Source organism: Eumetopias jubatus, unplaced genomic scaffold (genome assembly GCF_037043125.1).
Source record: "Eumetopias jubatus isolate StellerSeaLion01/CBP00866 unplaced genomic scaffold, mEumJub1_p1.0 scaffold_12, whole genome shotgun sequence".
Classification (NCBI taxonomy): Eukaryota; Metazoa; Chordata; class Mammalia; order Carnivora; family Otariidae; genus Eumetopias; species Eumetopias jubatus.
Genome location: NW_028274818.1, coordinates 15,720,350 through 15,735,999, shown reverse-complemented (window position 1 = coordinate 15,735,999; position 15,650 = coordinate 15,720,350). Strand labels below are relative to the sequence as shown.

At 36.8% G+C, this 15,650-nt stretch overlaps 1 protein-coding gene across 1 annotated transcript in view; it reads right to left on the bottom strand.

Moving 5' to 3' along the window:
* USH2A (usherin) overlaps positions 1 to 15,650 on the bottom strand; it is a 716,035-nt gene that overhangs the window by 291,396 nt on the left and 408,989 nt on the right. Inside the window, exon 37 of the mRNA XM_028104725.2 lies at positions 8,096 to 8,275. Coding sequence (XP_027960526.2) covers positions 8,096 to 8,275 — 180 coding nt within the window. The remainder of the gene's footprint in view (positions 1 to 8,095; positions 8,276 to 15,650) is intronic.

Here is a 15,650-nt window from a genome sequence, read left to right as displayed (position 1 = left end):
ACCAAAAAGTAGCATCTTGGCATTGTACTAACTAGAGATTTTAAGAAAGCCTAGAAATTGTAGTTCTCGAGTGCTACAGCAAATGAGGGCTGTGTTAGATAAGGCAAGTGTGAGATAAAACGGAGTTTGCCTTTGCAGTTCTTATTTATTTTTTTTTTTTTGGTGGGTTTTTTTTGTTTTGTTTTGTTTTGTTTTGTTTTGTTTGGTCTCTTCCTGCTTTTTGAGTTTCTAATTGCTTCTAATTCTCTTAGAGATTCTGTCATAAAATGATACCATTCTCCTTACGATTGGTCCACAGCACTACCCACACCATTCCTTTTAAAAGGTCTTAGGGATTTCTATTGAGAAGAGAAAAAAGGAGAGAAAATTCTGTACTTTCTTTTAAAAACTGAAGGAGAAAAATAAATTCACCAATGAAGTCATGCCAAAAATTTCAGACTCAGTTCCTAATCAGTTGAAGGAATATAATCAATGATTTCTTCCTCTTTTCTTTCAAAGGCAAAGCTGTTCTAACATGTAACCTCAGAGGATTCGACAGCGCTGTCCCCCGCTCCTGCGAGGGTAGACTGCTCCTAGGGTAGACCATCGTTCAGCTCCCTTTTCTACTTTTTCCTTTTCCTTCTGGTACACAGTAGGTACTCTCTTTCCCTACCTACTCTTAACTGATTTGCTAGATTAATTTTTAAAATTTCCATTTATTCTGTAACATACCAAGATGGATACTCAACAACTCTAGTTCAAGGGCAAAATTTTACAGCTTCAGTATACTTTCCAGGAGACTTCATTTGATTTTCCAAAATGGACAATTTGTACAATCATGAGAAATAATAAAGAATAGTTGTATTAAATTGCTAAGTTTTGGGGTGCCTGGGTGGCTCAGATGGTTAAGCGTCTGCCTTCGGCTCAGGTCATGATCCCGGAGTCCTGGGATTGAGTCCTGCATCGGGCTCCCTGCTCCTTGGGAGCCTGCTTCTCCCTCTGCCTCTCTCTCTCTCTCTGTCTCTCATGAATAAATAAATAAAATCTTTAAAAAAAATAAATTGCTAAGTTTTGGGGTGGTTTGTTACATAGTATTAGATAAGTGTAATAGCATTCCAGTCTTTTAATGTCTAAACAAAAGTTAATTCCATACTTCAACCTATGAGAAATCAGTGGCTAACATATATTATGCTTTTAGCAATATTATTGGGAAAACATTATGTTACTTTTCAAAAAGCAAAGATTTCATTTAGGTATTCCAAAGTACATTGTCTGAATGACTACTAAGCTTTCTTATTCAATGAAAAATGAAATACACTTTGAATTCCAAGATTCAACCTTTAAAAAATATATATATAAGGAAAATTAGGAAATGGTGAAAAACATTTAGGAAAAATTTCAAACGCCTCTCTTTTACCTAGCATTAACAAAGTTATGAAAGCATTTACTTATGAATAAAATATACATATAATGGAAATAAAAAATAATCATAAAAAGTGTATCTCATAAGTGGCTTGGTATGAATACAGAAGAGATTCTATTAAGAAAAAATGTGCTGCTTTTCTGCCCACTGAAATCCCAAGATAACCAATGAGAGCTTGATGTAAAAATCATTTGCACATCATGATCCAGAGGTCATGGAGGGAGATATTTAAGCTATTTTAAAAGGAAAATTACTTTTCATCCTTCTTGCTTTACTTCATCATCCAATACACATCACAACCAGCCCTTAGCAGGGCTACTGGCCTGTCGATATTTATGTCAATGCTCTGAGGGATAAATGTGGGGTATAGGAGGACAAAATGTAGGAGGTCTCCCCAGAAAGCATAAAGACTTATTTTCATTCATCCACCCTTTAGGACATTGTCCAGCTTTCAGAGGTAAAAGGCTTCTGCACACCCAATTCCAATGGTGCTGGACACCAGCTGGATGTCTTATAATTCACCTCAGTTCTGACACTCTCTACCTGGAGATAGTGTTAGAATCCATAGGTTAAGGGTTCAGTCCAACAAGACTGCTCCCTCTCTCTACACACATACAAGTGGTCCCCTGTGCTTCTGACAAAACAGCTATAAATCCAAGGTTTCCATGACCCCCTCCTCAGGTTTGATTAATTTGCTAGAACAGTTCACAGAACTCAGGAAACCCATATATTCATTAGATTACTGGTTTATTACAAAAGATATAACCCAGGAACAGCCAGAAGGAAGAGATGCATAGGGCAAGGTATGTGGGAAGGGGTCCGGAGCTTCTATGCCCTATTCAAACTGGCAATTCTCTGCGAATACCCATGTGTTCACCAACCTGGAAGCTCTCTGAACTGTGTTCTTATGGGTTTTTATGGAGGTTTCATAACCCAGGCATGATCGATTAAATATTGACCATTGGAGACTGGTCCAACCTCCAGCCCCTCTCCCCTCCCTGGAGGAGAGGGGGCAGGACTGAAAGTTCCAATACTCTAATCACCTGCTTGACACCACTGGAAACCAACCCCTACCCTTAGGTGAGGTTCAAAATTCACCTTAGTAACATAGCAAAAGACACTTTTATAGCTCTCATCACCCAGGAAACTCCAAGGGATTTAAGGACTCTGCCAGAAATGGGGCCAAAGACCACACACATATTTTTTCTGAATCACAATATCACAAGAGATTCAAAAAGAGTCTTAGCAGTGGAATAGAACGAAGAAGGTAGCAAGCACCAAATGTTTATCGAGATAGATACTGTGCTAAGCACACTACATACATTGTGTTGTTTAATCCTCTATCAGGTGGGAATTATCATTAAACCAGTTTTATGGATGAACAAACTGAGGCTCAGATATATTTGTGAGTTGCTCATAGTTACACAGCCAGTGAGTGAAAGAGGTTGATTGAAATCTAGGTTTGTGTGAGTCCAGAGTCTACGTTTTTACAATGTGCCTAACTATTAATTCCAAATGGATTGCACTCCTTTTATTTCATTGATGTTTTAGGTGGTAGGGGTGGGCTGGGGGTCAAGGGAAGGAGAGACAAACTTAAACAAATTCTAAAACAAACCACTCACAACCATTTTGCCTTTCTCAGTTTTTGGTTTTCTAATAACCCACCTTTAGAAAAGAACCATGTTCCTCAAGCTTAGTATTTTTATGAAGTCCGTGGGTTATAATAATTCTCATCAATTTGAAGGCATAAATGACAAGTTATTTACCATCCTAGAAAACCAGATTAAGTTCACAAACTCAGGTGGCTCTGAGTTCCTTTCACTCTTACAATAAAGCAGTTCAGAGAAAGATAAATAGAATAAAATTATTCCTTTTGGAAAAATATAAAAATTTCATAAAAAATCTGTTTCTAGCTCGTCAGTATGGAATTTGTCACTAATCATTTTAAACTATGCCCTTTTATGCTTCTTCTGTCTCTTTTAGCTTTCTGAGTAGGTCTTTGATGTAACAAAGACAGTTTCAGACAAGATTTCAGTTCATCTGGAAAAAAAAGGTTTAAGTCTGGAGGCAAAATGCAGTGTATTTAAAATTTATATACTCTATAATGCCTTTGTTCTGAACTTGAAGATCCTGAAAAACTTCTAAGCTTCTTTGCCTTCCTCCTCTAAGCTCATTTGTTGTTCCCTTGCTTATTATCATGCAACAGTGACTTTAACGGGGGTGGGGGGGGTGGGAGGGGTGGGGGGTTCCATCCTTTAACTACATGCAGAGTCATGGCTGACCCTTTCTGATCAATTGCCAATCCATACAGGTTTGACTGATAAAAGAGCCAATTAGATTTAAGCAAATTAAGGGACATCACCAATGTCAACCACTTATTAAACTGAATGCTGAATTCCATGCATACAAAACACTAATGCACTGAGCCCCATTAAGAGTTGAAATCCTAACCCCATTAGTAACTCCAGACCTTGAAGGGGTAAAGGTCACAGGAAAGTTTCATATTTATGGATTAACATTTGGATTCCATTTTTATTTTTTTAATTTTTTTTCCTAGAACTCTTGAACCTTCACTATAATGCTATTCGAGAGCTCAGATTAAATATATTCTTCATTTCTATGAATATCCTAGTGCTAAATATGAGCATTATGTTATTATAAACAACCAAATAATATAGTAGTTGTAGAAATACAAAAACCTGAGCATGGAAGTGGTTAGAGATATGCTACAGAAATGAAGGAAAAATAACCCCCCAGACTCCTCCAGTTGACCAAATAATATTTCAAACAAATTTTTAAAATAAAAAGTGTGTGCGATTGGGATTTGCCACTGTGCATTTTTGTGCTGAGCTCTTGGTTCCATGATCCCACTTGCCTTAATTTCCATCTTCAAAATAACTTGTGTTTATCAGATTGTTTAATCATATTCTTTTTTTGCTTGTTTAGTCGAAGTTGAGAGCCTTATTTTTTTTAACAAAATTAATTTTCTTAAACAACACAAGAGCAATGAAACAAGGAGATCTGATGCAATTAACTAGGGTTTGAGATTAGATCTTGTTAGACCGGTTTTTAAAATTTTTTTTCCAGCTTTCCTGAGGTATAAACTGCATATTTGTCATTACTTTTTCTCATCAGAAAAATAGAGAAAGCTGGTATCAAATAAGATGTTTCATAACCATCAAATAAGAGATGATTTACCAGGGTAAAAGTTTTTGTACCCTGTGCCCTCCCTCACCTCTTCTTTCCAAATTCCTGTGTAAATTATCCATTATTCTATGCTTACCTAAGTAACCACCAGAGGGAGGGAATTGAAGAGCGATGGGTTGGTGCAATTTGAGAGTATTTCTTACCTCTGATCTCCTGCCCTCTGATCTGGGCCCCCAGTTACATTGGCATAAGCACAGTACTCCTACATTGGACAACAGTGTGCAGAGGGGGTCATATTCTCCATAGCTGGTTACAACAGAAGGTTGCTCAGATAGAAGATGAGGCACGAACAAGCCTGAGCAATGAGAAGCTTGCAATTTAAAACTGTTAATTAAGCTATCTGGACTGACTGATGGATTGATTCATTCACTCACCGATTATTCATTATGCACCTACGATGTGCCAGGTTTGGTCTAGGCACTGAAGATCAAAACTCGAATATGAAACTTCCTGCTGTGTAGGATCTTAGAACCAGTAATTGTGACAGTCCCATCAGACAGACCATTTCACTATAATAGGATTGTACTCTAGGACACCTAGGGGCCCTATCTAGGCCTCGGTTGGTAAAAGATAACTTTGTGAGGGACTTTTTCTAAGCTGAAACCTTAAAAATAAGTAGGACATGGCCAGATCTAGGGGGTCAAGGCAGTTTTCCAGGCCACATTTGATAGCAAACATTTGATCAAGGAAAAAAATAGCATGTCTATTTTGTCCAAGCCTTCTGTTATTATATTTTTAAACTACACTGAGAAGAAAACATAACTAAGGGTATTATCATAACAAATCTTGCATAATCCAGCACTGAAAGTAAGAATTCCACATCACCAAAAAAGAGACCTAATATTGAAATCAAGGAAACGGCAGAAATGGTAACAATCCAAATATAATGGAAAAGTAAATAGCATATAGAACCTTCTCTGCCCATAAGTTGGTTCACTCTTGTACATCGGTTCATTTATTATTCATTTCGGTATGAAGCACAGTTCACTGGACAAAGGCATGGAAGATTTCTTTAATAACTCTCAGTACTAATTTAATTCTACTTAAACACACATATTCTAGTGAATGCCACATGCTTTTCAGCATGATTTTATGTGTAAATCAGGATAATATGTTTTCAGATCATTAAGTAAAAGGAAGCATGAACTAAAACCTATTTAATCAATGAGGTGTCACCTTTAAACTGCCACAAGGTCATAAAAAAGATAATTTCAAAGCTATAAGTTTCCTAATTGTAATCAACAACAATCTAATGATTAAAAAAAAAAGTATGTCTTGGGCACCTGGGTGGTTCAGTGGGTTAAGCAACTGCCTTCGGCTCAGGTCATGGTCCTGGAGTCCTGGGATCAAGTCCCACATTGGGCTCCCTGCGCAGCAGGGAGTCTGCTTCTCCCTCTGACTCTCTTCCCTCTCGTGCTCTCTATCTCTCATTCTCTCTCTCTCTCAAGTAAATAAATAAAAAATCTTAAAAAAAATAAAAATATTAAAAAAAAAGTATGTCTTAATGGCTGCAATAAACTTGAGCAAATCACTGTCTGTCTTTGAAGACATTTTGCTTCCTCTTTTGGTGAAGGGCCATCTCCCAAATTATGGATTTCTGACTTTAGAAAGTGAATAACTGCATCACGCCCAGAGAGTACGGGCCTGCAGAAGAGCATGGTAATGGCATGAATAAGCGTCCACAGAGTAGAGATAAAAGTAAACTCAGCAGTTGACTTCAGTTCGATTGTGCCACTAGAAAGAAAATTTTAGTTCTTCCTGTTTGCCTAATATTAACTCTTCTAACCACTGACAGATACAGGCACAGACCGTATGCTGAGTTTGCATGAGAAGCTTGCTATGTTTAACTGAATTGTATATATACGTGCACACAGAGATAGTGACCCCAAATTATTAGGCATTCCGAAGTGCATGAACAATGAATTAAATTTGCCCTATTTTATGAATGTGATGTAACTTGAGATGGTTTGTAACTTACAAACCATATAAATCAGTATGAATGCCATAAAAGGAATATATAACTCATTAAATTCCTACACATCCTGTTAAGAAGGTATTGCTGTGTAATTTAAAAATTTCCATAAGGCACTAATCACTGTTTAATTTCTAAATGTGAATAAAGGGTATTATATACTAAGGTATAGAGTCATCAAATGTTCTATCCTTTCCAGCATGTTGAGTTAGATTAAAAAATGAAGATACGAATACCTAAGGTTTCTTTGCTTGATTTTGTTTTGTTTTGGTTTTTTGGTCTCAATTCTTAAACAAGTTCCTATCTAAATCCAATCCCCATTTTTTATTACAGGTTGTCATGTAATAAAACATGAAACATGACACTGAGTCGTTCAGCTCCAACTGTCTCTCTCAAGCATTCTTAAACAATGTGGCTTCTGCCATTTAGAGTTTCAGGTGTTTTGGTAAACATCTATTCATTAAGTCTTATAATGTCATGAAAGGTAGATAACAGTGAGTGGTTTTAATGATACAGCAGGTATTAAATCTTTCCTGGGGAGAAGCGGTCTATACAAACCACAGATTAACTCTTCACTGTCCTCTCCTGATGAGGTTTTTGCTGCTTTTATATACCCTTTGTTATGGGAGAGGTATTTATCCAGTCCTGCTGTTCAACAACATAGTGACATTCTCCCCTAGTCCAGAGCACACTGGTGTTTGAAGCTGAGCTACAAGACAGCCATTGGGTTTGGAGTCCTATACCTTTAGTATTTTCAGAAAACAGACATTCCTGAACTCTCCATTGAGAATCACAATCTTATTATTTTGAGGCATGCTTTTTTGTTCAAGGGATCTCCATACCAATCTAACAGGGAGTTTTCTTCTTAGCAATTAGTCCCACCAATAGTTAAAACAAGGGTGAAGTTGACTTCAGATCAAAATAATAATTCTAAATAAGTTAAATCAGTTACTTATACAGATAGTTAAAATAAAAATATCTGGGCTGTATCACATTTCAAGTATAAAAGTGACACTACTGAACTCTAATCATTAGGACATGGAAGTTAAAGGCATTTTTCCAGTGGTGTGAGTGGCTCTCCTTTTCTATTGCTGCACACAGCCCTTTTTTTTTGGCAAATGGAAAGGTATAGATATATAAGGTTCTTCAAAAAACCAGGAAGGAGAACCAAAGCTCAAACTGAAAATACAAGTTTTGGATTTAAATGAAGTCTCAAACAAAAAAAAATTTCCCACTCTTTTTAACATGCAAAGCAAGAGATACATATGTATGGTATATATCTTTGCATACACACAGTACAAGATGAAAGTGGTCTCCACAGAACAATAAAAAAATCAATAGAAGGGTCTCAACCAAACAAAACAACCACAACCCAAACAACCAGAAGTACGATTGAGCCTCTAAGTTCTAAAAAAAAAAAAAAAATTAATTTTCACAATAAACGAGCACTCAGTGGAGACTTAGTAGTAGAGCATTTATATAAATCTGTGTAGCCAAGTTGTTCATAGACTTACCCCCTGGTGGCATTGCAAATGTTACAGGATCGCTCATCAAGCTGCCTTGGCTATTTGAAACATTCACTTGTACAGTATAGTTAGTAAAAGGAACCAACCCCTCGATGAGTACCCAACGGTTGGTCTCCTCACCACGGTGCATGACTTGTGTGCCATTCAGAAGAGTGTAGTTATTATCTGCTGATAAAAAAGGAAAATTTTGAAAATTAGTGTATATTTAAGAGTTCACTCATTCATCACAGTGATCAAAATAACTGAACTGTTATTCTAAGAGTAAAGCTGTTCACAACTATCATGCATGTAAGGGAAACTTCAACACAGACATATTAATTATCCCATGATGGATTATTTACAATTGTTTGAGGGTTTTTTTTTTCATCCTTGGATTTTATATGATGTGCAAACTGGAGGAAATCACACTCTTTCCCCCATCTAGAGTGGTTCTGGCTATAAATAGTATATTCACATTATACATGGCAGATATTTCATTTGTTATCAGTTGGGGTAATTGTTGCTTGTTTTCCTTGAGAGGTAGGTACAACGCTTTCCTAGTACCTCTTTAAATCGGAATTGGCCAGAATATGCTGAAAAGCACTGTGTCTACTTTGATCAGAAGGTCTGTTTTTAGCTCCATGCCAAACCACAGAGGCTGCCTGACTGTGTACAAGGATCACCATCAATGTACTGTCACTGAGCTCCACCACCACCACCCTTCCAAAACTTGAGCAAACCCATTCTCAAGTACAGCATGTTTAAGATACAGAAAAATTCTGCTGCTCACTAATAGGGTTTGATCTCCCTCTCCCACACAAATGAATTATGTTCAAGGTTCAGAAGACTCAGAAATTAGGCTTAAAACAAGGAAAAGATTACAACTGAAAATCCTGTCCTAACATTTATTTCATTGTCTACATTCGACGCTTCCCTGAAAAGGTTACATGAGGCAAATTTTTCAGAATATTGCTGAAATTTAGTAAAATTTAGTTATTATTCCTAAAACACAGAAGAGTCACGAAGCATAGTAATATTTACCTCAAATAGCCTTTTTTCTTTGCCAAAACACTTTTACTGTATGTCCCTTTAATCCCCCCCACACAAATTCTACAAATATAGGCAAATGAATAAAAAACACACATGGTGTTAGACTTTAAGGGGAGAGCATATTTGCAATATTTCCAGATAATGATATAATCTTTATTGGTTAAATATTTAAAAATTAAAAGATGGCCACATACCAATAATGATCTTGCATTGTATGATAAACAGAATTTAATAGTTGCAATATTTACCAAAAATATCATATTTTGACACAGTTTTGTAGCAGAATATAGTACAAGGAAAAGTACATGAATTTGGTTGTCAGAAAGTTCTGCATCTGAGCCTGTCCTTATCATTCTTGAAGAGTGTGCTCTTTGTTAAGTTACTCAATATGTCTGAATCTCCTGTTTTTCATCTGTGAGCTGGGAATGATAATACTTTGATTGCAGTGTTACTGTGGAGATTAAGTGAGATCATTTCTTTACATTACCCAGCATATAACAGGTATTCATCTACAGCAACTAGGAAGTGTGACTGTTTTTGCTGTAATACAACTGATACATTCCACATAAACATTTACAACTAGCAAGTAATTAAGAATTATACACTCTGTATTTTACTTCCTCCGTAGCAATTACCTACCTGTTACATTTTCCCTCTCTCCCACCCAACATGTATATTAATCAAAATTCTAATTTTTTTCAATGAACAAAACATTAATCACATCTGTTACCACTAGGTCATTGTCCCATAAGGTTATACATCAAACTCTATAATTAATAAAGGATCAAATGATGTGAAAGAGGATCTCATATCTAATGAGCATTTTCATGAAATGTGGGTAAGGCAGACAATAACTTTAAAAAAACACAAATTTAAAAAGATACTTATAATAGCTTTGGGAAGAAGGATGTAGCTGAAAAAAAATTATTGCTGCAAAATACACAGGTATAAGTTAAGTGTTTTCCATAACCAGAAGAAATCCCTAGTGTCATACAAGAATTTATTACTCTGAACTTGAAATTGGCATAAAGGAGGGATTTATTCCCAAGGGAATAAATGGTACTTAAGGGCTGAAACATGGGGATAATAATTTCTATTCTGTTTTAGTAAAATAAAATAATGTTCACTGCTTGAGATTTAAGTTCCTAAAATGGAAATAGACACCACAGATGTCTATGTGGAACACATAATCAACAAGAAGTTCTGAAACCTCAAAAGTGGCCTCGAAAAGACATTTCCAAATGACACTCTATTAACGCTCACAGGTTCTTTGTAACTAGTCAACCTGATTAGACAGATTATTGACTCCAACTGCATGCAGAGAGCAGGCTTTGCTAGGTTCTGATAACAATATGCTCAAGATGTACAAGACATCGTTCCTGCACTCAAGAAACCTGGTTCAGGACGCCTGAGTGGCTCAGATGTTTGGGCATCTGCCTTCGGCTCGGGTCGTGATCCCAGGGTCCTGGGATTGAGTCCCGCATCGGGCTCCCTGCTCCTTGGGAGCCTGCTTCTCCTTCTGCCTCTCTCTCTCTCTCTCTCTCATGAATAAATAAATAAAATCTTAAAAAAAAAAAAGAAAGAAACCTGGTTCAGATTTACTCTGAATCCCTGGTAAGCACTGTCGAAGAAAAATTACATTATCCGCATTTGAAGACTTCAAGTTCCCATAATGTCTGAAGTAGTGTACCAGTGCACACCTTACAAAAAATTGAAGATTGCGAAATAATGATGAGGGTTCTAAAATTAAGCCAAGAGAATACAATTTTACAAATTTCAAGCCAGGTGCAAGAACAAGGAGTTAACATCTATGATTTTAATATTGGTGAGGGTTTTTTCCCTTATATTTTGTTTGTTTCTGAAGCAAATTTCCAGCTGTAAAGCAAACACTGTTGCTAGCTTTGAAAATGGCATGGCAGGGGCAAATATATTAAATACCACTTTATTCTAAGTTTCCCAGATAACATTAATACATGGTAATTATACAATTAGTTGTAACATTAAGTTCTAGTTATAGAACAATGATTACTCAGTAATTATAAGAAGTATATAATTACTCAATAATTATGAGAAGTATGCAATTACATAACCATTTTGTTCAGCTCAAAAAAGAACTTGTGTATCTCCAGGAACCACACAGCTGAGTGAGTCCAGTGCATGCAGCTCGCATGCAGCTCCTAATCCCCGCTCACATGCAGCTCCATTCATAGGCCTAGAGCAACTGGGAGGATTTTAACCCTCGGTAAAGCTCACAAACCCCCAGATTCAAAACCAAAACCGGATCCACAGATTTGGGCTCTTTCTCCACTTTATTCTGTCTTCTCTTTCTTCCTTTGAACTTGACTAGTTTGAGTTCTGAGATCTTGGGGGAAAATTCTTAAAATGCAAGTCCTCAGATACCCCGCTCTTGAGAGGGTCTCGCTTTACTGCTTTTCACTGCATAAACTTTGTTTTCAATGGGCTGGAAAATTCAGCCCCGTTGGTTCGGCCTTAAGAATCAGGCTAGAAAATGCTAAAATGATAAGCATTTCCTATCACAGGTGACCATTTCTGTCTGGTCACCCTTGGCGCTGACCCTATTTGTAAGTATAAGTGGACGGTGCAGGCCCAGTTAAGGTCCTGTGTTCTGGAACGACAGCTTGTCGTCACCCTGCCCCCAGGCACTGAGTTTGAAGTAGAGTTCCCCTCATCCACCTCTTTGGCTGTGGTCTGCACCACTGGGCTTTAACCTGGGGGTCACACTAAGCACTTTGCAGGTAGGGTCGTCTACACTAGTGTTTCAGGGTCCACCTACATCAAAGTCATATGGTGATACTTCATCAAAATCCACAGAGCTGAGTTCCTGTCCAGACCTACCAAATGAGACTATTTGAAGGCAGGGCCCAGGAATCACTGGTGATTCTTCTTAAGCATGTAGAACAACACATTTTAGGGTTATTTAATCCATGTTCAAGCTAGTCTTAAAGTAATGATCAAAATTCATTCCCTCTGTTTCCCAAAATAATTAGGTCTCTTTTGACATAATGATGCTTTCAGACTCTAGCTTTGGGCTATAAAATGTTTAGTTTCTTTGTGAAATAATTCATCTTCAGAAAGTATAGAGTGGACTCTTAAACCAGATCTATCTTTACAGACTAAAAAATCTGGTAAATTGTTCTATAAGAAACATTTAAATATACATAAAATAATTTTTTAAAATGAGTAGTCATTTTGCACATCAGAGAACCATCACTTCAGGATTTCTGGTAAGTATTTCTCTCTCTCCCTTTCAATTTCACCACTGAAGATACAGGGGAAGGAGAGATCCTTTGTATATTGTCTGACATCACATATCACAAGCAAAAATAAATAAATAAATAAATAAATAAATAAATAAATAAATAAATAAATAAAACAAAAAAACAAACAGAAAAAAGAAACAAGTTTTGTGTAGATCATGTAACATTTTCAAATAAACTCTTCGATGCTGCGTCAGGCTATTCTACATTCTAAGAAGTTAATTCATTCAGTCTTAGTTTTCTACTTTATTCTGAAGAAGAAAGTGTTAAATTGGGAAACAGCCAACATAAATCTATGCCCAGCGATTTTACTTGTAAAGAACATTTTCTTAGCTTCAGATATGAAATCTTACAAAAATGTTAATAGCATTCATGCCCATTTTTTAGGGCTAAAAAATCTTACATTTAATGTTATTGGTTGAATAGCAGGATATTTTCTATACAATTTTTTTTAAGCAAAAACCAGTGTAAATAGATACATATGATCCAGGGATGCGTAAATGATTGCTGTCCCAGGAATATCGTCCTACAGGGTTCTCCAGATTGATATAACATAAATGGGTATCCTTTCCCATTCATGTTATAATCATTGTCACAAGAATTTTAATGCACCATATATTCTATTTTTTTTTTCCTCTGTGCTGTACTGCTCTGACCTTTTCAATATTCTATAATTTGACTGGCCGGCCATTTCAGTTCTCTCCTTTTTACAGCCTTATTAACTTGTGGAAAAGAGGTGAAATGAACAACCAATCAGAATACATAATATTGCAAAGGTCAGCGTTGTCTTGTACAGTATCATCACATACAGCAGGACTGTATGCCAGGCATTAACATCCTGATATCTTATTCATGTGACAAAGATTGTAACAAGAACAGAAAATGGCACAACATGAATCCATTCTCATGAAAAAGATTATAATGAGAAATGACAGTGAACAAACCAAACTGATTCTTGTTACCTTGTGAGGATTTTCCATGTCAGACCTGGTCCTGCTTTAAGTTAGGCTTTTTCTGAATCCAATTATACCTTAAGGTAGGAAAGGTGTTAACTAATTTCCCCACTTCTTGCTGTAAAAAGAAAATGCTATGTTTTCCTGGTATGGAGGTCTCAATTTTAGTGTTGTTCAGCTTCACCTCATTATCACAGGATTCTGCCAATCCCCAAATCAAAAGACATGGAATGACAAACCGCAGATCTGGGCAAAGTGGTGAATAAGGCCTTTAATGTGAGCTAATAATTCTAGGTCACTCTATAGCATGTGTTAATATTTAAATTACATTTATTTATTCTTTCTGAAGTTATTATTTCAAATTATTTTCCCCAAAAGGCACGTGCATCCTCCAAACTCCATTATGATCACAGATATCACCTTGGCAGAGATCTGAACGGCACTGGGTGTTTGTTCCTATTTAAGTTAACATATGGTTAAAGAGACCTATTCCTGGCCTTAAATTGTTGCCAACATAGGAAATATTTATAGATGTGTACCGACGTAACCGTCTTCTCCACAGAACATTTTTAAAGAGAAAGAAATGAGTAACCTGTGAGCGACTCAGCACCCTGAGAAGGACAGTGCTCTATTAATGCATCATATTTCTTACCATTATTGTAATTACTCTAATGTGATTTTTAATTAGTTGTCCTCTAGTAAAAGCTGTGCTTCTTTGATTCCTCTTTAGAGTGGTCACTCTGCTAGAATGACAATTGTACTTCAGGGAATAAATCCATAGAATATTTCATCAACTCACCAAAAGATGCTTAAGAAACCCCTGCCCTGAGTCTTTGCTCATGCAGAGCATTAAGAGCTCTGTAAATACTGAGGATTTTTTGTTTTGTTTTGTTTTTTAATGTGTGGGCAAGACTATTGCTAATTTTGTACAATTACTCTTCCAAATATTTAAAATATTGTTTAAAATGTCCTTTGGAGCATGGTTCCTTTTCATCAATTTTGCTTTATATACCAGTCAGGTTTTCCTAAATGGATCTCATTTTATTAACATCAGAAAAGAAGTGTGTGTGTGTGTGTGTGTGTGTGTGTGTGTGTGTGTGTGCAGATAGATTTCTCAAGAGTAAATTAAGAGGTTTGTTATGATTGTGGTAAAATAGGGAAGCATGGTCCATTTTCATCAACTATGTTGTACCCTGAAAAGTCAGATTTTTTTCTACTTTGATTTATATTTTCCCCATTGGACAAAGTGTTAGTTTCCCAAATGAACAAACTATTGCCATTATCTCAATCAGCCAAGAGCTATTTGGGAAAATATGCTACCATGGAAAGTGATATACAGCTTCCAGAGTAAATACTGGACATGAACACTGCTAATTGATTAGCAGAAGCTGATGTTTCCTTTTGGAATTCTAGGACAGCCTTACTAAACACACCGACCATGCTGAACTTCTAGTACTACTGTGATTAAATGCATAGCTCAACAATCATTATTGATCACTAGCAACTTATCCCCAATTTTTAACGAAATGCTTACAATTTTCTTTTCAGTTAGACATATATGCTTGAGGCAGATTCTCCATTAAAGGAGAACATCAATTTCAGCTGAGAATTATATCATGTTCTGTAGTGACTTCTGCCTGCCTTATGCGCTGCCGTCACATCGTCCTGTGTTCTTGTACTAGTTATCCACTGCTGTGTAATGACATTACCACAAGCTGAGCAGCTCAAAACAACATATATCTCTTATCTCATACTTTCTGTGGGTCAGGGGTCTGGACACACTTTACTGGCTCTTATGCTTAGGATCTCAAAAGGTTGCAATCGAGGTGTTGGCTGGGACCACAGTCCCATCTCAAGGCTCTCTGGGGAAGGATCACCTCCGGCTCAGGTAGTTGTTGATAGCTTTCTGTTCTTTTCAGGCTACTGGAACTGAGTGCCTCAGTTTCCTGAAGGTTATTGGCCCTCAGTTGCTAGCTGGTTGTTGCCTAGAGATTGCCCTCATTTCTTTCCGATTGGGTCTCCCCAACATGGCTGCCTGCTTTATCAAAGCCAGCAAGGGAGCTAGTCTCCCAGCAAGATGGGTTACAATCTTATGTAATGTCACAGAACTAACATCCTACCTTCTCTGCCATAGTCTATTGGATAGGGACAAGTCACAGGTTTTGACTACATGCTAGGGGAAGAGATTACACAAGTATGAGGACCAGGAGGTTGGGATAATCATATGCTATTTTAGAGTCTGTGTGTTACGGTTTCCAAACTGTAGAAATGAATCACCTTGCT